General features: G+C 41.2%; 2 protein-coding genes across 5 annotated transcripts in view; one reads left to right on the top strand and one right to left on the bottom strand.

Moving 5' to 3' along the window:
• srgap2 (SLIT-ROBO Rho GTPase activating protein 2) overlaps positions 1 to 26862 on the bottom strand; it is a 115917-nt gene that overhangs the window by 67251 nt on the left and 21804 nt on the right. For 2 of the 4 annotated variants that reach the window (XM_054784836.1, XM_054784840.1), the window contains exon 1: positions 5909 to 6445. The exons of 1 other annotated variant lie outside the window; for it this stretch is intronic. In XM_054784836.1, the coding sequence (XP_054640811.1) occupies positions 5909 to 5975 (67 nt within the window). In that variant the 5' untranslated portion in view covers positions 5976 to 6445. Of the gene's footprint in view, positions 1 to 5908; positions 6446 to 26862 lie in introns of those variants that run through there. One more of the 4 variants, XM_054784835.1, reaches the window with a different exon arrangement.
• Positions 7342 to 13398, top strand: fam72a (family with sequence similarity 72 member A). Its single transcript, XM_054784847.1, has 4 exons — positions 7342 to 7895; positions 8078 to 8155; positions 8610 to 8734; positions 10467 to 13398. The coding sequence occupies exons 1-4, from the start codon at positions 7744 to 7746 to the stop codon at positions 10559 to 10561; spliced, it is 450 nt and encodes a 149-aa protein (XP_054640822.1). The 5' UTR covers positions 7342 to 7743; the 3' UTR covers positions 10562 to 13398.

Raw genomic sequence — 26862 nt, 5'->3', positions numbered from 1 at the left:
GGTGGACATGCCAAATTTCCTCAGTCTTCTCAGGAAGTACAGTCTCCTTTGGGACTTCTTCAGAATTTATTGGGTGTTGTGAGACCAGGTGAGGTCCTCGCTGATGTGTGTGCCAAGGAACTTGAAGGTTTTCACCCTCTCCACCTCAGTCTCATCAATAAACAGGGGTCTATGCGGCTCCTTTTCCCTTGTTCTTGGGTCAATGATCATCTCTTTAGTCTTATCTGTATTGAGAAGGAGATTGTTGTCATGACACCAAGCTATGAGGTCCGCCACCTCTCTTCTGTATGATGTTTCAACACCACCAGTGATCAGTCCGATGACTGTAGTGTCATCCGCAAATTTAATGATGCTGGTGTTGTTCTGGGAGGCCACGCAATCGTAGGTGAAGAGCGTGTAGAGGAGTGGACTCAGCACACACCCCTGTGGGGTCCCAGTGCTCACAATTCTTGAGCTGGATGTGCGATTGTGGACTCTGACTGACTGGGGCCTGCCTGTTAGAAAGTTAAACACCCAGTTACAGAGGGAGGGTGACAGGCCAAGGCTGTGTGGATGGCAGTGTTGACTGCATCATCCGTGGACCGGTTCTGGCGATATGCAAATTGTAGAGGGTCCACAGTTGCCGGGATGCTCTTTTTGATGTGGGTCATGACTATTCTTTCAAAGCACTTCATAACAATAGGAGTGAGTGCTATAGGGCGATAGTCATTCAAGCAGGTCACGTTGCTCTTCTTGGGTACGGGCACTATGGTGGTGGACTTAAAGCTAGTCGGTACAGATGCTTGTGCAAGCGACAGGTTAAATATGTCAGCAAGCACATCAGCTAGCTCTGATGAGCAAACCCGAAGTGCACGTCCTGAGATGTTGTCTGGGCCTGCTGCTTTTCGTGGGTTTGTTTTGTTCAGAACCCTGCGCACATCAGCTGATGTCACCATGAGAGGTGAGTCCTGTGTGCTCCCCAAGTCCAGCCACCCTCTCTGCTCATCAGGAGTTTGGGTGTCAAAGCGGGCATAGAACTCATTCAGCTCATCTGGAAGTGTGGTTTGGCTGGACGTGGCTACGCTACTCTGCTGTCGATAGTCTGTGATGTGCTGGAGCCCCGCCCATATGCGCCGGGGGTCTGAGGTGGAATAGTAGCCCTCCAGCTTCTGTCTGTACTGTCTTTTGGCCTCTCGTATGGACCTCCTCAGGTCATATCTGGCCTTTTTGTAGTCATCAGCGGTGCCCATGACAAATGCAGTCGAACGAGCACGTAGCTTAGCCCTTACATCACAGTTCATCCACTGTTTTTGGTTAGGGTATTTTCTGTAATACTTGGTGGTGGTAACAGTCTCTATACATGTGCTAATGTAGCCAGTAACAGCAGAAGCATATTCATCCAAATCAACAGTACAATCTTCCCTCCCCGCTGCAGTTTTAAACACATCCCAGTTTGTGCAGCCAAAGCAGTCCTGAAGTACTTGATCAGTTTCTTCATTCCACACTTTAACTGCTGTACGTACAGCGGGAGCTTGTTTAAGAAGTTGTCTGTATGTTGGATAAAGGAATATAGAGATGTGGTCGGCCTTTCCAAAGTGGGGTCTTGGAACAGCCTTCAAAGCACCTTTCATGTTGCAGTAGACTTGGTCCAGGATGTTATTTTCCCTTGTGGGAAAGCTCACATGCAGGACAGTCCTGATGTTACAGTGGTTGAAATCGCCAGATATAATGAATACAGCGTCTGGGTGTTTGGTCTCGTGTTTATCAATGATGTCATGCAGGAGGGCTAGTGCGTTAGCGGTGTTAGCTCGTGGTGGGATGTAAACAGCAGTTAAATACACAGCGCTAAACTCACGAGGCAAATAAAAAGGTCTGCATTTCACCATCAGCAGCTCAATGTCCTGCGAGCAGTGCTTTTCCATCGTCTGTACGTCTATGCATCACTGTTTGTTTACGTAAACACAGACTCCGCCACCTCTCTGTGTTTACCAGACGCTAAAGTCCGATCTCCCCGGTAAGCAGCAAATGTTTCCAACTGGATCGCCGAGTCCGGTATATCCTCCGTCAGCCAGGTTTCTGTGAAGGTGAGGACACAGCATTCCCTGATCTCACGATGAGCTGTAATCCTTGCTCTTAGTTCGTCCATCTTGTTTTCGAGGGAGCGGACGTTGGCTAGCAGCAGGCTTGGTAGCGGTGGCCTAGTTGCTCTAGCTTTTAGCCTAGCATGCAGGCCGGCCCGCTTGCCTCGTTTACGCCTCGGATGCTTTGCTCGCCGGGTATTCAGCTCACCAGGCCCGCAGGCTGCTGTGTTCTCCCGGCGCAGAAGAAAGGCAAAGTCTGAGAGGCTAAATGAAAGTTCATGGTGAACCCTGCCGATGTTCAAAAGTGTCTCTCTGTTGTAATGTACTGCGTGAGTGTGTTGAATGTCCAAAATTAACAATAAAATAGCAAAAAAAAAAAAAAAAAAAAACGGGAGAGTGTCACAGAGACGTCTGCCACGGAGGGCGCCATCTTTGGGCGCCAACGTCTTGCCCTCTTTCTTCTTAATCTTAATCATTTGGTTAAGAAAATGTTGACTCCTTTTGCACAACTTTTCTTGAGTTAAACGACTCTCCACGACCTTCAGCACCACTTATTCAAACATTTAGGCGAATGTATGTCAATATTTGAACGTATAATTCTGACCATGTGTTGAATTCAGAAAATCCTAAATAAATTCAAACTTGTGCATCCAATTTGAAAATGACTGGCGTATAATCGTCATAGAATGCCGATTAAAAAATTGATTGATAAATAGAACGGCTAAAAAATATCATTAAATGCCCCAAATTATTATGACATTCATGCCCAAGATGAGTGTATGTAAGCACAACTGTAGACAATAGAAAGGCATCTGGTTTTATGTATTAACTAGGGATGGGGATAATCATAGATTTTTTGATTGTTCAATAAAATGAATATGAAAAATAAACGTCCATCCCCGTTATTAACCTTGATGACCAACCTACATGGTATTTTGGTAAAAGTGAGTTATCCACAGCCTACCTCGGTGTGTGCGTGAAGTTCCCCCATCACGCTGCACTGCCTTATCAATTTGAGCCATGTGGGGGGATTTACATTTATTTTCCTTCCACGTTACAGAGCAAAATCTCAGCATGCAAAAAGATTATTCCTGCTGCCAGATTTAAGCACAGACGTAATTTGACCAATTCTAGATTCGGGTAGCACCACAATCGTGTGTTATCGCATGTAAAAAGAAGCAGACGGTTGGATACCCTGTATTTGCAGATTGCAAGCTAATGACAGGGTGTGTGTATCCGTGCTTGTCTTTGGAAGGAAAGCTCATGGGGAATGTTGGCACCCAAAAACACGTCAAGCAGTCATGCACACATTTATCCTCTCATCTAGTCATTCCATCTAAGGGAGATGTGGGAAAACCAAGCACAGCTGTTCACCTGGGAGTTCTGAAGTAACTGACAAGGCGGGTCGATGGACAAACATCAAGTCCGCAGGAGACAGTTCTCACAGTGTAGTCCTGACAGAGAGCCATGACACAGGTGGCTGAGCATGAAGCGTGCTCTGTCGGGACTGGACTGTCCAAAGAGTTAATGGATAAAGCAGGTGACTAGGGCCTGGGATGAATTATTGGGTCTGTTTGGCATATTCTACCTGGTGGGAAGAAGTAAGGAAGGGAACATGAGAAGCCTGTGTGACAGGGAAGGTGGTGACCCATCTTATCTATTGATCTGCAATTGCAGCAGTAGCCAATAGCCGCTCCTCTCCTTAACATGCCTCTCCTGGTTTTTCCTGACATATCCTAGCATTTCCACCAAGCAGTATTGGTTAGTTCAGTTCGGTGTGCGGTTCGTTTTTTTCCTTGCATTAACATTGTCAAAGGTTCTTATTAAAATAAGTATTCTATGCCACCCTAACATTGGTTGGTTAACAGAGAAGATAAAAGTTATGCTGGCTGGCATTAGCTCACATGGCATTCTCGATAGGTAGCTAGACTTTTAATATCACTGGCACAGAAATCAGCTTCTACGTTCAAGATAGAGCATGATAACTAACTCAGGGAGAAGAAAAAAGGGACATTGGACCATAATTTGCACGAAAAAAACAGATACAAAAAATATCAAAAAAAGTAGTCTCTCCTCCGAACAGGCAGGAAGAGAGTTCACTCAGTGCATTGGTTTCAGCACCTCGGTGCATTTGTCCCTTAGAACAATGGCATGAACAGAGTGCGCCCTTTTGTCAGTCATACAGTCTCTTTGTCTTGGTGGGTGGAGACGGGGCCGCTAGCGCACACACACGGAGTGCAGAAAAGTGTAACATGGTAGAAATTAAACTAGGAGATTGCAAAATATTGTCAAGTATTTCTTTTAATATTTTGTCACTTTACATTTCTAAAAAGCAATGTTAAAATCTCGTGTCGTCCTTGTAGACCCAATCTTGTGTATCGTCTAATCTCGTGAGCTGAGTGTCTCGTGACACCCTTAGCACTTAAAAAAGGTAACTGTCATAGAAATATGCTTCTTGAGAGGGAGCGTGTTATGCTTCTTTGCTGCTATGCCCTAAGAGGACATTGTGCACAAAAATTGCACAAATTCTAAAACAAAAAAACCTCTTGATTCGAGGCAGCTGCTTGCTGCTCTAACCCGAAATTTGTAAAAATCCACAGGGTAAAAAGTTGCAATGCAGGCACGCACCATGTGATCTATGTCGCTACACAGGGGTCACATGATTGATGGCAGTATGCTGGCCCATCATAATGGGCTTACTTGTGAGAAGCAGGATTTCTTTTACTGCCTTTCAGTTTTCTGCTCAATGACTGATAGTAAGAATAAATGTCTTTTAGCAGTCTGACACACATGGCTTTCTAAACCGGTATCTTCTGGATGTACAAAATACAGTGGATTATGCCAGAGAAGCTGTTCTGTTCAAGGCTGTTAGTGTTTCCTGTCATCACACAGCCCTGTACCTTGTCTCATTCATCTTTTTTGTTTAGTTAATTGGCTGGTTTAACTGTACTTAACTGGCACGACTGTCACAATGTTACTTTAAATATGTATTGTCTAATGATTTCTATACAAGAGCTGTATCGTACATGCTGTATGTTCATTGTAGTTGTGGTTTGCTTGTGGTGTGCACCATCAGTGACTATTATTTTTTCTCATGTTGCTAAATAAAATCTCTCAGTATGATGCAGTGTGGTTATACACCACAACCACAATAATAAACACTCAAAACCGCATAATTGTCTTTGTAAAATTCGTTTTGATGCCAATCTTGCATTGGATGTCATCAGAGGATGGTGCAGGTGTACCTAATGAAGTGACCGGTGAGTGCAGTCACCACTACCTGGGGACAGAAGCGTCTACAAACGCACCAATCAGCCTCAAAACAACTTTGCTTGTCTTTCATCGCAGGTTCGGGTATAACTCTTAGAGGGAAAAAACGCCATATAATCGCAATGTGCGTGCAAGCCTGACGCACACATATGCACAGACGGTATGCAGAGCTGAGCAGCATGCAGCACAGACATGCATGGAGACAAGAGGGGAGAGAAAACGCCCTGCCTTGTGCTCATGTCGAACAGCAGCCTTCTGCTTGTCGACACAACGGACTCACCACACATGAGGTTTTGGCCCAAACACCTTAAGCAAGCTGCTGGCCAACAACATCGATGATGCATGGGCGTTTTTTTTCCCTTTTGTCTTTGTTGTGCACAATATTCGGAGCCACGCTGTTCTGACACACTTGATCAGAACACAATGATGATTGCTACCATTTCTGGACTTGTATGTATGTATGTAAAGACGATCATAGATGAAGGCAATTCACCTACACGCAAACACAATATGGGACGGAGAAAACGCACAAAAACCGCTGCATTGCATTCACCCTTTAAGCTTTAAAAAAGTTTTACCTTTAACTTGAGTTTCATATTCGGCCACAATCTCCTTGTCCTTTCGGAATTTGGCCGGAGACGTCATGGCTGGAGTTTGCAGATCAAACCACTTGTCCTCGCTGTGAAGTCAATTTGCTCTCTATCGGTCAATAAAGGGGGAAGAATATCCACACTACGGCTAGATTTAGGGGGAATGGGGAAAAAGGAGAGTCCCGATGAGGAAAATGTGGCTCCTCGGTGAGCCGGCGGGTCCGTATTGTCTCCCTACGTGTGCTCACTCCGGGTGCATAGTGAGTTTGGCGCTGCTGCTGCTGCTTCTTCTTCTGCTTCTTGTTCTCCTGCTGCTGCTGCTGCTGCTGCTGCACAATGTTCATTTGCGCCTCCTCCGAACTACCGGCTAACAGTTTCAAGTCAAAGGGGGATGCATCCCTCCATTTAAATGAGTGATAACTTGTCAGTTTGACCTACTACTACAACGTCCTCTTGCTTCTCGGTTCCTCGCAATGTCCGCCTGTCTGAGAAGAGTGAACTGCTCACTCCCCCCATGAAGAAGTAATAGGAGAGAGGAGGAACCGGCGGAGTGGCTTGCTGTAGTGGGCGCCACCGCGCAGGACACACAGCAAGATGCAGGCGTGCACGCTTTTAAGCACTTATTAAAATATGCCAAATGGATGCATTGACCAATGTTACATAACGTTTATGCTCTGTTACTAAGTCATGTAGTGAATTCGCAGCAATATAGAGTTTATCCATGGCATAGTAGGGATTTTGACTTTTAAATATGGCATACCCAGAAAGCACACCAGGCTATTAGAAATGGTATGAAAACATTATCCCACGTCAGGCATTTATTGGCGTCAGTCACATTTATGTGAACTACAAGTTGGTCCCAATGCATAAAAACAGGGCGAGCCTCGAAACTTGAGATTGTATAAGTTTTTGTGCAAATGAAAACTATAGCTGTGCTGTGCTGTTATAACTAAAGCATTCATTTCCTGACAGCTATCTAAAACCGGAAGTCGTCACAAACATTGCCAGGCTGGAAATGTTGCGCCTAAAATTTAAATTTAAACATTTGACTTATCTTGTCATTCCGTAGTTTAAACACAACTTGCCATTATAAGCACCGTCGTTGTTTAAATTGTCTATAAAGTTGTATCTCTCTCGAGGCCTGACAGGACACAACTTTTTTTTTTTTTACACCAAAATGCCAGCCCCGCCAATTTTGATAGAAAAAGAGCAACTCGTTCTACATTACGATTGGCCCTGGTGAGTTTGACTGATGGGTAAATACACAAATAAACAACAGGAAACTCGTAAATGGGACGGGCCAAATATAATAAATGACCAATTAAATTCGTGCTTGTTGCTATGTCTGACCAATCGTGTGAGTGACTGTTAGAGTGTGTCCAATCATAACTAGGCATTGGTTCTTTCAAAGATGGGTTCAGGAAGTGGTTCTAAATACCAGGAAGTTGTAAACAAAGCTGACAGCTGTTAGTTAGTTAGCTGTTAACTACAGCCGCACGGACGCGGACCTGATGGTGTTACAATTGTGTTCCTCGCCGTTTTTTGGTGTTAATTAATAATTTATCTCACCATCATCACAATTCTCTGGAAACCGGATGGGGAATTGTTTTATCCTGATCGTGTATTTGAAAAGCTAACGTTAGCTGCGTTTGTTTGACGGCGTAGGAGTAACCATCGATCCATTTGAAGGACATTTTAAAGCCATATGCTCATCCTTAAAATCCCAGAAATCGGCGACGTCAGTGTTGGATTGTCCTTAATACTGTGTTTGCAACATCAAGGAGGCGTAAAACCCTAACGTCCCACATCAAAGCAGGACGACGATGTCGACGTCCAACGCTAATTTTAAAAACAAGTGTGTGGCCCAAGTTAGCTGCATATTTTGTGACAGTTTGCTCTGTACGAGAGGCATGAAGGCAGTGCTTCTTGCAGACACAGAGGTGGAGCTTTTTTCGACTGATATACCCCCAAATAGGTAAGTGCTAGTCACGTTAGCACTGTTAGCTAGCTTTTGTTTACATATGCTATGGTTACCAGGACAGTGCTTCTTTGAGATACTATCGCAAACTGTGACATACACTGAACAATGGGTGTGATGAATAGTGGTTTTGCTGAAAATTAGCAACCGCTCATGTATATTTTGTTTATTCTACCAAGAACTGTCGACTTTGTGGCCAGCTGCTACTCAACTGAAAGCTGCAAATGCAAGCTGAGAGACATTGCATGTCTCAAATGGTAGGTGTAAGCTTTTTTTTCTTAAAATCCTGCAGCTTTTATTTAGAGCGTTATCGCTTTAACTGTAACATGTTTTGATGTGGTGTAGAACTACACTGCATCACACTGGTGGGTGTTCCAAATGGCCCTCACGATATTATGAAACAGTTTTGTATTAAATATCATTGACTTGTTAGGTTCACTAATAATGCGGATCATTAACTGATCTTTTTAGCCTTTACATAGATTTATTTTTTACATTTCTTGCTCATTTTAAGACGGTAGTACTGTTTGATAAAGCATATGGTGTTTCTTTCCTTTGACTGTCCTCTTTTGTTGTTTTCGTTCAGGTTGAAAACAAACATGTGTTTGACAAAAGACAGCCAATTGAGTTGTTTAAGCACTTTTCAGAGGTGCTCGCTGTAAAATGCTGACTCGTGTTTCTGCCTCTGTTTTTTTTTTTTGTCTCTGGCAGTGGTAATGTTGTGGGTTATCACGTTGTGGCCCCTTGTAAACCCTGCCTGCTTTCCTGTAACAACGGACATTTCTGGATGTTCAACAGTGACTCCGTTTCCACACTAAACAGATTGGATGCATCAGGTAAATTTGATTCCACAAAGCTTTGGATCGTTCAGTGATGGGGTCAATACGCCATGGCTATTTGTGGTTTGGCATTCACTCCCCTGCATATTTACGGATTTCTTTTCTTTGCTTTAAACTCCAAATAATTAGTTTTTAGGGTAATTTAACAAGAAAGTGGTTGGATGGCGCTATCTGCAGAGGAAAAAAGCGTGCTGCCGCTATGAATCCAGCGGAGGACGCTGTCTCACAAGTTATTTCGGTCAACATTTTCCAGCAGGAAGATGCTTTGACCAGACGTGATATTTTTTGACGGCACATTTTGTACAATGCTGTTTACTGTATGCCTGTTAGTATTTTAACATGTAAAACTGAATTTAAATGCATTGAACTGTGAGAGGCATATTAGAAGGTTCAGAGTATCAAAACATTTTTATGAATGCGTCCATTGTGTTTTTTTGCCATTCAATGGGACATAACCCTTGCGTATATCGGGGATCTACTGTATATGTGAGGTTTAAAAATAGAAACTGAATAGAATATAACCGATTCATTAGAACATTTTAAATCAAATTCAGGAATATTATTGCATCATAGAGTATTATTAGTCTGTTTTAATCTGTTGCTTTATTTATTAAAATTGTTTGTAAAACAAAACATGTTTCTTCAAGTAGTGGCCCACATTTTATTAACTGCAGAGAGTACAAGACGCCCAGTAGAAGTAAGACATCTACTTGAGAGGAGGCCTTTATAGTGTTTCCCAAACATTCATTTATTTGTGGTGTCCCGCCATGAATACATTTGGACTGTGACAACGAGATTTGGCGTTACCCGTTGGCTCTCGCACATAAAGACATTATAATGGGACTGTCTGAACGTAACCTGTCGTAACGTTTTACAGTAGATGGCGTCATAACTGTACTTCTTAACACACCTCACACGCACCTGGTCTGCCAAAGAATAAGAAGATGCTGCAGGAGAGATGAGTGCTACGGAGTTGGCGACTTTTCACTATATTTAGCCAGTATTCAGAACCCTCTAGAATCTCTTTTTCAAAAAAGTGTCAACTCTAGCGGCTTTCTGGTCTTATTGGACACGTTTGTAGTCACAGATGGCTCCGTCTTGACATTACAATATTACGATATTAACAAATGGTATATTTTTGTACTTAGAGTATAGAAAACCTGTTTACGACCTTCTAAATATTTTTTTAACATGAGTGCCCTCTAGACACGATATAACACCTCTATAGTCACCTTTGCACTCATATTACCCATCTACTGTAGACATAGTCAGAGAACATAAGCTATTTAAGACATAAATAAGACTCATGCAGGAACAGGAAGTGACGTAGGGGGTTCAGAGTTGAGTGGATCACGGTCGCAGCAGTAGCCTGTGTTATTATTAGGATTATTATTACTACGATTGAATATGCATGTTTTTAAAATTCTAACACTAAGTCGTTCAACCACAAAACAGCATGATTTATTCATGTTTTTGAAAACCCGTAATGGAGTGAAGCCACAAAATTTGAACTGCGATTTGGCGAGGGACGACTATATTTGAATATACATCAATATATTTTGCACTTTTATGACTTTTTCATACATTTACTCAATCATTATCGTGTGCCAAATGTAGTGGAAATATACTATGAGGAGTTACCGTGTGATTCCCACCCCTATAAAGAGTGGCTCATGAAACCTGATCCTTGCTAACGCCACTTTGTACTAAATATGAATCATGTCTACAGGTCTCAACCTGCTCCTGTGGGGAGATCTCCCTGAGCTGGAAGACAGTGACAATGAGGAATCGGAAAGCCCATCAGAGGAAGAGTGTATCAGGTAAAGATGGACGCAGACGACCCGAGAGGCTTTTGCAGCAACCAAGATGAGACAAGAGAGGCCTTAAAGTGTAACTTAATGCATAAGCCTATAAAAGGTGCTTGTTCTGTTTAGGCTGTAACCTAAAATCCAAGGTATGCTGGAGGCCACGCCCCTTGAACGGTTATGTCACAGCAGGTGCTTGGCCTTTGACAGCTGGTGGAACACCTGCTCTGACACACGGCGGATTAGTCAGGCACACTCCAAAGGTTTAATCCCCAGAAAACGACACCGTGGTTGTGTTTGTCCCTCTGTGAGACACACATGCCACCTTTGTAGAACCTGCACCGCTAAATTGCCTACATAGTAGAACTAGGTACTGTTCCACACGTGCTGTAGGTGTCGGGAACAAGCATTTCACACGGGTTGCTCGAAGACCATGCTAACAAATCAGATTTCAAGTCAGGAAATCTTGTTATTCACACAGCCCAGCTTAATTCAGCGGTTAATTACAATTTAACCCTTCACTGTTTAAAGCACAGTCACCCTTTCATAAACATATACATGCTGTGCAAAATAGTCGAGTGAGTGAAAGACAAAAAAGATGCATTGATCATCAGTTTGTGCTGATTCTTTGAATGTTTCGCAGGCAACACTGTGCTTACATTAAGCCTGGCTGGACACGATGGCCTAATCTTTACGCCAAAAAGATGTAATATAACAAATCATTAACAAGGTTGCAGTATATTTGTTCCCACTGTGCCGCAGTGTGACTGAACCATCTCATTTTTTAAATATTTTGAATGGATAAATAGCACATTTGCTTGAAAGGGCATAATCGATACATGCGTTAAATGTACACAAATTGATCATCTCCAGTAAGATACATTTTTATACATAAGCATATCCAGTATGACTGAAGCAGCTGTGCTGTATGAATATCGCTAATGTCCATCGATCCTAACGGCAGGTCAGCCTTCCTTAAAAGCAAGAGAGCTTCTCATGTGACAGTATTTCACTGTATCCATGTATTACCAGATGTGTGCTGCTCTGGTGCTCTACCTGAACTATTTAGCAACACGGACTGATGAGTTTGTGTGTTTGTTCTTGTATGTAGCAGCATCATCATTGTAGCATTAATTCTAAAGAATCATGAACAAGTTCAAAGAAATATTGATTGTGAGCGGCCAAATTTGTTTTATAGTCAATGTGCGCCAAAGCAGGGGTCCCCAACCTTGGGGACTCGGGCTGGTTGCAGCCCACAGGCAGGGCAAAACCGGTCTGCACTAAATCATTCAGACACACCTTTTTATTTGATTATCATTATGACTGATTATTATTATTGCAAATAACTACATGAAATTGAATGTAAATGTACACAAATAATGTTTTTTTGTTGTTTTTTTTTTAAATTAATGAATAATTGTGACCTCTGGGGTCAAAGTTGGTCAGTGCGCACATGAAGAGACAAACTACGTTAACATGCTACAATGGTTCCATCAGTTCCAGACATGCTTATGCACCATATCCTGTGCGTGTTGTGTGCGAGGAGGAATTTGTAGTTGCAGAACTTTCCACAGTGGTATTGAAGACGTTGTTGGCATGCCCATCGAATGACTTGTGTAAGGTTGGATCTACTACAATAAGAATTGACTGTAAAAACACGCCGCGCCTGTCGCTCAGACACATCAAACCATGCTATTATCATCATCTCTCTGGAAAACAAACTCCAGGCTCGCACCAATAGTGAGTGAGTACTCATTTTGTGTGTTTTGTGCAGTGATTTAATTTGATAGTTGGCTTTTCTTTTGTTTTATACATAGAAAGAAGTGACAGTATGTTGAGATCTAGAATGCACCTCTCACTCAAGTCGGTCCGTTGGCTCAAAAAAGGTGGAGACCACTGATTTAGAGATCATAATACCCTAGGAAATTAAAATACTCTATTCCTGGGTCAAACTGTCACTGTTATAACCATTTATTAAATGTACAGGCAATGTTTCAAGTAACATCTGAACACATCATGAGCGTGCGAATAAGGTAACCACTGTAGTGTTGATAAGTTAAAACCGTAAAACTTCATTTCACATGGGAGAGTGACTTAATTACACTACCTTTTACTGTGTTCAAGCTTTGAGGTTCATCTGTACCTTTTGGCACTTGATGGGCCGTGATCTGATGGACTAACAGTAGTAGTAGACCATGTAATTAGACCAGTGTCAAACACTTTTAACATTTGTGGTACTTCAGTCATGGCGCTGACCTCATGTTGTTCTCTCTAAAACGATTAGCCTTTCTCTGAGCTTTTTGCTCGTGTTAAAGAAGCAAACCCAAGATTGTATTGAATTTTGATTATTTGTGTGTGTGTGCGTGTTACCCTCTATATTAAAGTTAGAACTGCAGCCTTGACAATGTAATGTTGTTCTTAGTAAACTTCTACAGCTCTTATTCTGTTCACAGACCAAAATACTGACAACACACACATTATGTTTACAATTTTTGTTTACAAATGCTTTGCAATGTGCTTTAGTACTTCTGTTTTTTGTTAATGTATTTAATATTTAATTTGTGTTGTGATTTAAAAACTTTTTTTTTTTTGAGAGTTGGGTGTGTATAGTTTACCACAAGAAGATATCACTTGTGAGCTTCCACTGGCAAGGACAAGAAGCGAGTGACATGATAATCAAAAAAAACATACAAGAATATTTAAATGTTTCTGAGGTGAATAACTGATTTACAGTAACCTGCCCTGCTGAAAAGGTATATTTTGGAATTGCACTGAAACTGTGCAGGTAGTTTGGAAACTTGATTGTTGTTTTTGTATGCTTGTTAAATTAATAAACTCATTTTTTTTAATACCTCTGACACGTTCAGTCATGCTTTGTTGTATGCTTTTTTTTACAAGCTGCTTCATTTAGAAAACCACAAATGCTCCATGTTTTTATGCCCTTTGTTGGAATGTATATTTTTCCCCCTCTAATATAATAAGCATTGTTTTTTACTTATTTGAAAAATATTAACTTCATCTTCATTTCTACAAAAAAAACACCCTAACCAACAAACTGTAAAAAAAAAAAAAAAAAAAAAAATCAGGTGATTGATTTTCAACATTTTACCTATTAAATAAATATAAGCAATACAAAAACAGGTTTTATTTTTTTGTTTTTAAATGAAAAACATACTATGCTTTAAACATATGTTTTCTGTATCTTGGTTTATTAACTTGTGTATATATAAAGCGGTTTTGTTTCATTTCCTTAAAATATATAAATTAACCATAACTATAAAACTATACTGTATACATGAGCCTTTATTGTAATGTTCAAGCAGCTGTTTGTCGTGTGTTCTTACACTGTGTTGTGTGTGTGGCAAGTTTGGCCCATGTTGTACACTTTCTATTTGGCCTGCAGGGGGCGACCGTAACACCATAGCTCCGAGTCACGTGAACAAACTCACTGTTGCATTGTGTAAACCTTTGTCACCCTCTAGTGGACCGAATATGGAATCGCACTGAATTGGTACTTTTTTCTTTGTTTTTTTTTTTTTTTTTAGAACAGGAACTCGCAAACTCCACAGAATAACAAAATACTCATCTCTAGAATTTAAAACGAGGGAAAATGGTCTTATTCATTACATGTATTAAGTGTGGAAACGTTTTCAAGCGATAACATTTTCTATACTTCCTTTTCAGTATTAGCAATACAGTACGGTGTTAGTACATGTAGGAATAAGACAGTAACAACGTTACATTTAACAATACCAAATTATTCATCTCCACAGCGTAAGCATGTATGCCAATTATAACAATATTAATCAACGATATCAAGCATTACATTATTTTCATTTGGTTATTTACTTATTTTTCATTAGTCTTGAATCACTACCTACTTATCGAGGTGAATTATTGATTCTTTACCATTTATGTAACCATTTTATTTTCTGATCCATTGATACACTATTTACTCTTTGGTTTTCCTTTATTTCTGCACAAGCTATATACTCTTGTCAATTGTATTCCGATTTGAGTATTTTGTATTTTATTTTTTATTCTTTCAGCACTTCTCCCCTTCTTTTTTCTTTCCTTTTCCTTCTTTTCGAAATAGTCGTCTGTCGTTTATTGCAGTTAATTGGTTCCAGACAGCAATAAGTGAATTTCAGCGAAGTAGGATTCAGTATTAATAAATGGAATATTTTCGTAGTCAGAGCATGGACCTTTTTATGACTTTCTATATAGGATTTTTACCATTATTAGAGCTCTGTAGACATGAAATAGCACCTTTATATTCCTATTCTTTGTTTAGAACACATTGCTTAATGCACAGGCTACGGGATCATTGCAGGGACACTAAGAGACAGCCACTACTTTATACTGTATATATATAGCATGCTACCGAGCTAACTACTTAGCCTCCAACTGATATATTCTAAACTTAAGACGGGGTTTCAAACTGAGTGGGAAAGAAGGACAAAGAAGCCAAAAACTTAGCACGGCCACACGGAATGGTCATATCAGACATACATTACAGTTCTGGAACATGACAGCACTGGAGGATAATGGGTTCCCAGGAGCTTCACGTTTGATTTTTCTCAAATATTTGGCAGTAAATTTGCATGTTTTTCCCCTCGATGCGTTTCTTGTGACCCTTTTGTGCACTTGCAACAAAACATTCAATGGTTCTGTGGTTACGTCTTAATACATTGGCAATTTCAAGAGTGCTACATCCCCATGAAAGATGTTTTACGGTTCTCGACTTTTCAGTGTCTGTAAAATCTCTTTTCTGACCCATTTTACCAGAGGGTGGCAAGGGTGTTGATCTCCTAAGGCCACACCCTCCCTCAATACACACATGCACAACACCTGGTATGTTTAAACCCAATAGGCATTCAAGTGTATTCAGCTTTGGGTTGGAAAATATGCATAAAAATGAGAATATGGTCAAAATACTGACTTGCCCAATAATTGTGCACACAGAGTGCCATGGTTGACTCCATGCAGTGTGAAGGAAATCTAATGTCTAATAATGGGCCATAGACAACCACGAAACTGTGGTCATTTAGTAATTTATTGTTGAAAATATGCGCTAAACGAGTGAGGGAAAGATTTCAGTATTTTGTATTTTATGTTTTATTCTTTCAGCGCTTTTTCCTTCCTTCCAAAATAAAACAATAGCTAGAATGTAAGAATGACAGCCATGTTATGCAGTTTTTCAGCGCTTCAGTGTTTTTACAGGCTAGTTCGTCTTATTGACACTAGATGGCGTACTTGTATCATGAATGGTGACTGAATGACGGACAGGCGGTGCGGGAGCGGAGGGCCATCCGGATTGCAACGCAAATAATTCGACGATCAGCTCATGGTAACTGTAAATTCATGACTTAATTGTAGTATTAGTAAAACAAACATCAAATGAAAAAGAACATCTTCAATTTGATCATTGTCTAATATTGTAAAATGTACAGTACACGTGATTAGAACTACTTGCTTGGATGAAGTGGATAGCCATCAAACTGGAGGTCACCTTGACCGTCACATAGAAGAATATTTCCTTCATATAAGAAGAAACACTGGGAGGTTCATAAAAGATGAGCAGTCTGTCGTAGCCATCTCCTGATAATAGAGCTAATGTCCGGCATGGCCTGATTATGCATGTTAATGACACCTCCAGAAGAATTCATCACAAAAATCTTTTTACAATGGGTGAGGAGGGCAAATGGTAATAAATGGGTGGATGTATTCCCTTTTGGGAGACGTGTTTTAAATAATGCAAATTAATTTCATGTGGAATAGGATACTCTTCACCAGGATGAAATTTGAGTAAGTGCAGGTGTTGGTACCGTGCATGGAGGTTCTGTGGGCCGCCTACTCGCCCAGTACGCTCCACTGTGAGAGCAGCTGTACTGTGCTTTTGTTGTAAGTGCTCAAGATAACACAAAAGAAAACTTCAAACAAGCTTTTTTTTTAAAATTGTGTTCTGTTCTTCTGGGCAAGCTGATTACTGTCAGGGATAAAAGTTGTTCCTATACAGTAAACTAATGTGGAGAATCACAGAGCTCTAATTAAGTCATGGGGGAACCAGAAGGGAGTCGTTGTGTTCCCAAAAGCCCAGATTGACGATGGGAGGAGGGGAAAGCGGTGGGGGAAACTTCACAGCCAACAACAGCAGTCGGCATCAAATGTGGTTGTTGTCAGCTGAAGGTCCAGTAGAGGTACAGTATAAAGTGCTAAGTGTACAACCACGGGGGAACATACTGTAGCACCGTCAGCACCAATAGGCTTGTCTCGTCTCCTGTTTGCTCCCCTGACTTAACGAGCCTAAAACTGTTAGTCCAATCGCACACATTGACTATTTCAAAGCCAAAAGGCCTCTCATAGTTCTGACACACGAGCGGTTTCATTTCATACGAAGCATAGATCCAGTTCAGCATTCCGAAGCAGCTCAGATTTAGTTTTTTTTTTTGTTTTACTGTTTTAATTTAAAAATACAGGAAATTAAATATTTATATAATTTAATTAATTTTAATCAGTCAATTAAATCTTACTCCTCTTCCAATTGTCTTATCCAATTTCATTATCAATTTTTAAAAAATCTAACTGAATGGATTTTTAATGTAAATGTACTTTATTTTTACTCCATTTCCCCCTATATTTCTTAATACAGTAATTTTTATTAACACCATTTTTCTGTTACTATTTTTGGATTTCATTGTCCATCCATCCATCCATTTTCTATACCGCTTCTTCCTCATTAGGGTCGCGGGGGCATGCTGGAGCCTATCCCAGCTGACTTCAGGCGACAGGCGGGGTACACCCTGGACTGGTCGCCAGCCAATCGCAGGGCACATATAGACAAACAACCATTCACACTCACATTCATCCCTATGGACAATTTAGAGTCGCCAATTAACCTAACATGCATGTTTTTGGAATGTGGGAGGAAACCGGAGTACCCGGAGAAAACCCACGCACGCACAGGGAGAACATGCAAACTCCACACAGAGATGTAGTGTAATTGCATTTATTTAAAATCAATTAGAGTTAATACAATTTATTTTTTGTAATTTCCTTTTTCTTACTTACTATTATCACTATAGTGTATTTCTTAATACAGTCATATCATTCTCACTTTTTATTGCTGGTACTGCTTTTTGATGTTACTATTTTTAATCAGTATAACTGAATTTAGTTTGACTTAATTTTATAACATTTTTATTTAATTCTGCTTTTTTTTAAAAATGTCTTTACCCCCCACATTTCATCAGTCATCAATTTAATTAACATTTTTTCTTGCAGGTGTTCCCAAACATTTGGAGGGGAGTGTATAAATATTATATTTATGTATGTAATTTGGTGCCCTGTCAGTGATGTAACATACGTATATATACTGTACATACTGTATTTATTTATAATCATTTGTCACTGACAGGTGTAATCATAGCCAGTACAGGCTTTATATACAAGTACAATATTCTGCCATTACAAAGATAACAATGCTTATTTTTATTATGGTTTTAGTTTGCAGTGTGCATCACACTGGGAGGCGTTTGTAATATTATGGTTGCCTCGGATTCGCCCTCCTACTTTGTCTGCTTTAATCTGTTATAGCAGAGAATTGTAATACATATAATTGAGCATTACGCCATGTTACTGACCGTGTGACTCAAAAAGGAAAGTTTAAATCCTGTTTGAATGTTTTTGTTGAACTTCTGCTTTAGTAGCACACACTCATCATCAATCATTATTTGTCCTTCTGCTTGTCGCCATCTGCAAATTACAATTTAATGCTCAGGTTAAGATTGCGTGTTCCAAGCCCATTCTTTGTGTGTTTACATGTTTGTGAGTGTGTGTGTGTGTGTTTGCGCAGGGGGGGAGGGGTGTACAGAGTCTGGTAGAAAACCTCTAATCCGGGTGCTGTCAGATCCAAACCCGGCTTGATGTCCCATTGATGTGGAACAGAACAAAACACAGTGGGCCCCTTGCTAAGCTCTCTCTGTCACACACACACACACACACACACACACAGACACACACACAGAGTCCCTCTGCGAAACCCCCGGCCTGGGCCCCCTGTTTTCTAACGAGGAGGGGCATTCACAACAACAAGTGAGTGTTGCCGAGTACGAATCCATTCATTTCCATATGTAATGCAAAGGCCTTCGCGTTTAAAGAGTGGACTGACTTACATTCATTTCCTGCAGATTTACTGCAAACATAACCGTGATGCCGGGCTATGCTTAACAGAAGCCAGATGCGTCATTGTGCTTTGGCAATCATGAAAGTGTGTATCTGTGGTGACAACAAAGTTATTATTGCCCTGCTGTTTGGACCGCTCCCCGCCTGCAGCATCTCTGTTTATTATTAAAGCTTAAAAGAAGAGAAGACAGCAGAGCAGAGACAGAGGAAGTAAGAGGCATGCGGAGTATAAACATAAGGCACTGTGTATTAGAATAAATTAGATGTTCATTTTATGTCGGTGTTCACCAGGTGGCCAGCAGGTGGCAATACGCCCAGCCAGGCGTCAGAGCGTAGGGCACCTCGGCCCTGCTTTGACCCCAAGCTTGGCCCCAAAATGTGAAGCAGTCAAGTTCCTGTCTGTTCCACTGAAATAAATCTGTGGTCCTGAGTGCTTGGCTTTTAGCTCCGAGGTGGCTGCCTCAAGGTTTCACCGGGATCTCATCCAAACACTTAAAATAACTGCCATGCAATAGGAAAGCAATACACCCAAGCTATGGAAAACATCCTTACCTGTGTGTACACACCCAGTCTGTCCCCCCACCCTTCTCAGCAACTAAACTCACCCCTTGGTTTCCGTTGTTCAATCACACAAATCTTTATTCCACCGCTCTGCTGGGCGGCCGTCCAAGGCAGGCCCGAGTGGGCCCAAGCAAAATGTTTTTTATTGACGGGCGAAAGCAGTCGGGCCGACAGCAGCGATTGGCTGTAATTGGTCGGCAAGTCGGCGATGTGTTTGAAATACCCCATGTAAAGTGGCAGCCTTTAAAAAGCACACACGTACTACGCCCACCCCTGTTTCTCCCTCTTTAAGAGAAGCCAGATGGGCCACAGGGAAGCAATCACCCCTCTATTTGTCTTAGTACCGCTCGGGTTAGTGAAGTATTCTCAGGCCTCTGTGCTGCCTGTTGTCTCTCCGCTCACTGCAGCTTCTGGACAATTGCTGACTCGATCCTCTTTTACACAAGAACCAGCATTTAACAGGCCTTGCTTTTTACACAGAACCAAGAAAAGGCGGGATATGACCACAACTAGCGAGGGGAAGAGAGTGTTGATTGTGAAACATAACACCCCTGCCCTGGCATTCACTTTTGTTCCGTTACGGTTCTGATGCTACTTCGTGTTTGTGCCATTTATACAGAACAGCAGAGCCTACAAGAACTACATCCACCAACGCTGAGCAATCTTAAAGTCTTTGAGAAACGTCAGAGGTCCCACAACAGTGTATAATCTGTCCCTGATTCTGGCATTTAGACTTTCTTTAGACGTGCTTTTAGTAAGCCCTACTGAGAAAACGCTGTTTTGTGTGTGTGTGTGTAGCTTTAATGATAATGAGCTGTGTTTGTCCATGCCTGTCTCAGTGTGTGGCTCCAAGAAGCAATTTATTGCAAACAACCATGAAACTGAAATAGGCTGTTCATCAGCTGATCAAAACGTTTAAGACCATAACTAAAAAAGACCTGAAACCCCCCTAACATAGAAATAAAATGTGCAAAAAGGACTCCGTAATAAGTAGCTATGCCATTCTTGGTAATCACCGAAAAATATCGGTGTGGGCATGCTTGATGCCTGTGTTTCTAGGAGGCTAGTGGGAATGTTGCTCCCGGTGGTGAAGATGGCTTCACGGAGGGCATCCACTGTCTGGAACTGATGTTCATTTTAGTAAACTTCCCTTGCCATCCATCCTCAAATGTTCTCAAATGAGGGAAGCCCCCAACGCCATCTCCACTTAGCCATCTGCCATTTGACAGCCCTGCACAACCTGAAGCTCCATTGTTCTATTTAAAAAAAAAAAAAAAGATCACGATGGCGCCCCCTCCACTGTGCGGTGTGGAAAACATCTCAGGTGGGATCTCCTTGTCATGCCATTAACATTGGAGGCCATCAGGACTGTCAAAGTTACATTTTTTTCTCATCAGAGAATAAAAGTTTCTTCCACCTTTCAATGTCTCATGTTTGGTGGTCTTGTGCAAATTCCAAACTGGCAATTTTGTGCCTTTGAAGTAAAACCCTTGTCTCGCAGATGCCGTCTGATAGTTACTGGTCTGCACTTGGCACCAGTAAAGACCTTCGTTTGGGCCTAGGATCATCCCGTGACTTGTCAGACAGACAATGGGATCCTTCGGCTCAGGGCTGGTGACATTTTTTTGGGTCTACCAATTTTGTTTCATAACCCTCCCGATCGTTTTAAAAGTTTCAAATGACTGTCTTACTGCATCCGACCTCCACAGCAGTGACGCGGTGCAAGAGGCCTTGCTCATGCAACTCAACAGACCGACCGCGCTCAAAGAGAGAAAACTTTTTGCATATGAGATCATGACAGAGGAAATGCCTGACAGAAAATGGCAATGAATCCACGTTTTTGCCACGATTTTGGCTTTTAAAGGCTGTGGTGTTAAACTTTTGAACAACTGATGAACATCCTATTTCAGCTTAATGGTTAATTGCAATTAATTGCGTACTAAAAATTTGTTTGTCTCACTCTCATTTTTTCTATTTGCATTTTGAAGCTTTACTTAGAACCTCCTTAAGATCCAACAGTGCAAAATGTAAATTCTTGCCATTTTTCAACTAGTCTTAAAATTTTTAAAATTGAATGTTCATTTTTTTACCATAAGCCATCTCCAAAGGCATTGCAGAGAATACATGCTTCCGGCCTCACAGCAGACCATGTGCAACCACACCATCCCAGGACCTCCACATGCAGCATCTTCACCTTCAAGATAATCTGAAACAAGCCATCTACAGCTGCTTCAAGAATCAGTTCACATAACCAAAGAATTTCTGCAGACCTGAAAACTTAAAATACACAAAATAAAAATCAAAGTGCTGGTTTAACCTTTGTTGAATGGCAATAAAAAAAGATTGGTTTTCAGCAAGGTTTTAAAGTGCTGGAGTGTCCCTGCAGCTCGGATGTGCAAAGGAAGGCTGCTCCATAATGTTGGTGCAGCCACAAAAAAAGGCTCCGTCCCCTGTAGTGGGGATTCTGGAGCGAGGGACAAACAGGAACCGCTGATCTGCAGACCTCAGGGCCATATGGGGGGAGTGAGGCTGGAGGACTCAGACAGGTACAGTGGGGTCAGTCCATGTAAACATTAAAAACCAACAGCAGCATTTTAAAATTGACCATTAAATTCACTGCGAGCCATTGGAGAGCTGCAAGCACAGGGGTTATATGCTCCCTGCGTTTGTCCCCGTCAGCATTCTCGACCCCTTGGAGGTGACAGAGGGAGGGAGACCGGTATAACGCGAGTTACAATAGTTAAGCCTTGATGTAATAAAAGCAAGTATTGCTTTCTCAAAGTCAGCAGCGGCTGTGTATATTTTGCCCTACCTTTTTCGGTAGATAAAGTAATCAATCCACAGAGCAGATCTGATGTGTTTGTTTACATAAAACATCCTCCATGGTGGAGGTAAAAAGGCTAGACATCCAGTGAACACCACCCTTCTAGGCCTTCTGTGCAGACTGAGATCATATATGCAGTATGAACATAAGGGTCAGTGAGGAAGCTGGTAGCTAACATGCTTCATCTGCTGATATGGACACCAGCATTTAGGGGTCAATTGATAGGGAGTGTGGAGGAAGCAGAGTCTATGTGTGTGTGTGTGTGTGTGTGTGTGTGTGTCTGTGAGAGCGAGGGAGCGATTCCACATGAACAGATGGTTTGCCTTAGTGCACTGAAATCAGCACCAGACACAAGGCACTGACAGTGAATGTGAGCTTCTCACACACAAATGCACCCACGAAGAGACCCTGGCTGCATGGGTTAATGGAGTGACGGAATCCAGAAGGAATTTTACTCAAGTACTGAAGGAGAGAACAACTAGGTAGCCTATAAACTGCCCTGAAGAGCATTTCTGTTTTTTTTTTTTTTAAACACGTAGCACAATGCATGCAAGATGACAGATTTGTGAACATTAAATGAAACAAATGCACATCAGAGAATGTCGCAGAGAGTTCGAAAACCGATCCCGCCCTAAACACCTCCTGATTGGCCAGCCTTGCAGTGAACCTTGACATGTGACCTCGTCTGGGACTTGTGACCTTGAGTGCAGCAGAGAGGTGCGACTCCGCCCTCTGCGCCTGCCTCTCCTCCGCCTCTTCCCTTTGCATCATTCATCTCTATCGGGAGCGGGTCGGCGGGGAAGGCGATGGAGAGCAGAAATGTCAGCAAGACATTAAACAGAAGTCGGTGTGTGCTCTTCTAGTCCAACCTGTCTGATTGCCCTCTTCCTCCTCCTACAGTCACGTCTACATGTGCTTTCTCCACAGAGCAATCAATTCATCCTCTCTTCTCTGAATCTCTTTGTCTTTTTCTGTATCAACACCCTTGTCACCATTTTTGCACGTCCTCTCTTTAGCCTCATATGCTTAATGTCAAGGCCAGTACCACCAGTAATTCAAATAAAATGTCTCTATTTACAGTACGTCCTTCTCTCATCTGTCCTTTCCTCTCCGAAGGAAGTTTGTCCTCCCAAGGGAAACTGCACTGTCATTAAATCACCTGAAGCTTTCTTACGGACACTCACTGGACACAACATTAGGTACACCTAGCTCTACAGGAGCAATATAAAAAGAAATCTGTAAAAAAAACAAAACAGAAAAGAGTGCAAGCGGAACAGTCAAATACAACCCGCCCCATGCTGCTTGACTTCCAAGTTAATTTCAGAACGATTTTGCCATGGGAAGTAATGTAAAGGCAATTATTCTGTTCCAGGGTCAAACTGTCGCCATGTGGTGCTACAATCCTTAATGAACTGTACAGTCATTGTTTTAAGTAACATTTGAACATTATACTTGTAAGACAGCTAGGAAAGAGAAGATAACTTTAAAATAAAAGAAAATAGACACCTGACACATACATAATATACAAGTACATGATTTAATAGGTATTGTTCAATTAATAAAGCCTTGTGATGTCTTAATTGTATTGTTGCCTTGAGCACCACTTTTCTGATACACGAGTTCCATTTCCAGTTCTATGGTTATCATCACACTCTACATATTTGCTCTCACTATTACCTTTCTGTAGTGGCCTCATATATATATAAATAAAAAAGTCCAAATAAAAAGTGTAACACATTTGTGCAGTTAATCCTTTCGATGTATGACGATATTTCGTGTTCTATGTTTATCATCACACTTTGCCAGCAATGGTACTCTTCTGTGGTAGCCACATAAAAAAAAAACAAATCAAAACTTAAAGCAAACCACACTTGTGAATATAACCCTTTCGATGTTCACAGATCTTAGCTGACGTGCGCTCAGGGGAAGCAGACGAGGCAGAGCCTCACCTGCCGCAAATAATAAAATTAAATAAATATTAATATTTGTCCATTGAACTATAGTTTTGCAAGGAAGATGTGCCATGCTGATAGTATGTAGTACTAACAGTAGTATGCAAGCAGTAAATAAGAATGCAACCAGATTATAGTAGTTTTTAATATATATATATATATATATATATATATATATATATATATATATATATATATATATAATAACATAATATTATGTATATATTCTCTCTCTAACTGAATTGTGCAGTTTACAACATTTTTTAGAAAGGATTTTTTTTATATGCCTCATAAAAACCTGCTATTTTAACAGAGTTGCGTTCACTTTCCATATAAGTTAAATGCGGAGCCTGTTTATGTAGTCCATGTATAAAAGTTACAAGCCACAATGAGATCAACTTGTGTGACCACTATTTGTGTACTGTTTTTATCCACGCAACGTGCTTCATTTTTGTTGCTTGTTTTAACACAACAGTCGAGAAAGGGATTTTGTTTTCAGCTCCTGTTGTTACTGTAACCGTGGCAACCAAGCCTCAAATGTTCTTCTCCCCCTTTTCCTGACCCTAACCAAGCGTGTTTACTTTTTGGGACCTAAACCCAACCGAGAATACACAGCCACGGGTGATGTCAGAAACCCTCATATAAATGTCATTACTGGAATATCATGAGAATGTGTTACAGCATTGAACACCTGCGGAAAGCACGTGCACACACACACACACGCACACACATACACAGCAGTGTTTCTATGTGCACGTAGTGGAGTGGTGTTTATTTTATTGGATGTTTATTTCGCTGTGTAAAACATGCCACTCAGGGACTTTGTGCAGTGATGTGCTCAAAGCCCATTCTGCCCCCCTCCTCCACCAGTGTAAACAGTGTGTATATATATGGGAGCATTCCCCTCACTAGTCTGTGTACTTGTGTAATCCATCCAGTCAGACATTGTAAACAACATCTCTACATGTTTATAAATGCTGCCCAACCACTCTAATGAATTTATGGTAATGCCTTGTTCTACTGCTTCTGCTTTCTGTGTGCAAGTGTGTGTGTGTGTTAATGCCTATGCTTATTAAGACAGCGTCTATTTCTACAGTACACACTGCAATGCATTTGACTGGTTTCTGGTGTGTTTGGAAGGCTTTTTACATCCAGTTGCTGGTTTAAAGCTTTAAGTGTGTGACAGCAGCCGGCAGCGAGGGACTATTGCGAACCAATGGGCCTCAGTATGAAGTCCATTAGCAAACCTGCTCACTTTATTTCTTTCCTTACTGTTCAACTACGCACAGCAAGATCGCATCTCTTAATAATGAAAATAACCTGATAGATTCTTGGAGACCTTTTGTTCCATCGGTGATTTTCTTGAAACACATAGCGAAAAACAACAGAAACGTTTTCCACACTTTTGTTGACTGACGCTGTCAGAGATTTAGAGATTTCAGCAAAAACCGGGGAGGAACATGAGAACTGCATGTATTATAGTCGGTAAAATGAAATATAACTTCAAGACTGCACAAAATGAAGACATTTCACTTAAATCACTAGCACGGTGGCCTAGTGGTTAGCATGTTGGTCACAGTCAGGAGATCTGGAAGATTGGGTTTGGGCATCTCTGTGTGAGGTTTGCATGTTCTCCCCGTGCGTGGGTTTTGCTAGACATGTTAGGTTAATTGGAGACTCTAAATTGTCCATAGAGTGAATGGTTGTTTGTCTATATGTGCCCTGCGATTGACTGGCACCCAGTCCATGGTGTATCCTGCCTCTCCCCCAAAGTCAGCCGGGATAGGCTCCAGCATACCCCCGCGAGCTCTAGTGAGGACAAGCGGCATAGAAAATGAATGAATGAATAAATGAACTGATATCACTGCATAGTGCGCAAACTGAAAAGGAAACTATAAAATACAATCTATCAAAATAAATAAAATAATACAAATATCAAATTCACATACAAGTAAATATGAGCACGAAATTAGATGTTTCACTTATATCTCTGCACTGAGCCCAAACTGAGGAGGAACTTGAAAACTATTGTATAAACATCAAGACTGCACAAAATAAATACGGGCATATAATTACACATTTCACTTATAAAGCTGTATTGAGCACAAACTGAGGAGGAACATAACAATTGGTCCATAAAATTAAATACCAAGGCCGCACAGCACAAAATAATACAGACTAGGGATGAGTGAGTAAACCACTATCTGTATCTGTACCCGTTTATCCATCTAAATTATCTGTGTCTGTAGCTGTATGTGGAGTGGGCTATAAACCGAGGGTATAAACCGGAAATGGGTGGGGCTTAAAGCTGTACGTTATTTTAAGTCTGAAATTGACATGGATTGATCAGAAGTTGCTGTATTTATTGTTTATTATTCAGCAATATGTGTGCTGTGTATGTGTGTAAGTGATCTGTAAGACTTTATTATATCATTATTTTTTTAATGATCTGTGTGAAGTTGGCGATTCATGCAAACATCCAGTGATGGCAAACAGGGAAATAATCTGTCAGCCTTGTTCACTGTAGTTTTCTCAAAAGCACCGCGTTCAGTACTACGAGCAAAGTTTTCCCACTGACTTTATATCACCAGACAAATTAGAAGCAAGCAGACTGGGGGAAAAAAAAACAAAAACACTGGCGATGACCGACGCAACATGAGCCGTTTACAGCTCCGTTTTGTCAAATGCACCGCGTACGTAACAAAACAAGTTTACCAAGTAACCTCAGATACGAGCTAAGCTGAGGAAAACCTTAAAAAAAAAAAAACATCCGTAGTGGATGCAGTGACCAACGCGACA

This window comes from Dunckerocampus dactyliophorus, chromosome 8, assembly GCF_027744805.1.
Source record: "Dunckerocampus dactyliophorus isolate RoL2022-P2 chromosome 8, RoL_Ddac_1.1, whole genome shotgun sequence".
NCBI classification, from domain to species: domain Eukaryota; kingdom Metazoa; phylum Chordata; class Actinopteri; order Syngnathiformes; family Syngnathidae; genus Dunckerocampus; species Dunckerocampus dactyliophorus.
The sequence above is the reverse complement of the archived record's forward strand: the minus strand, read 5'-3'. Positions and strand labels throughout refer to the sequence as shown.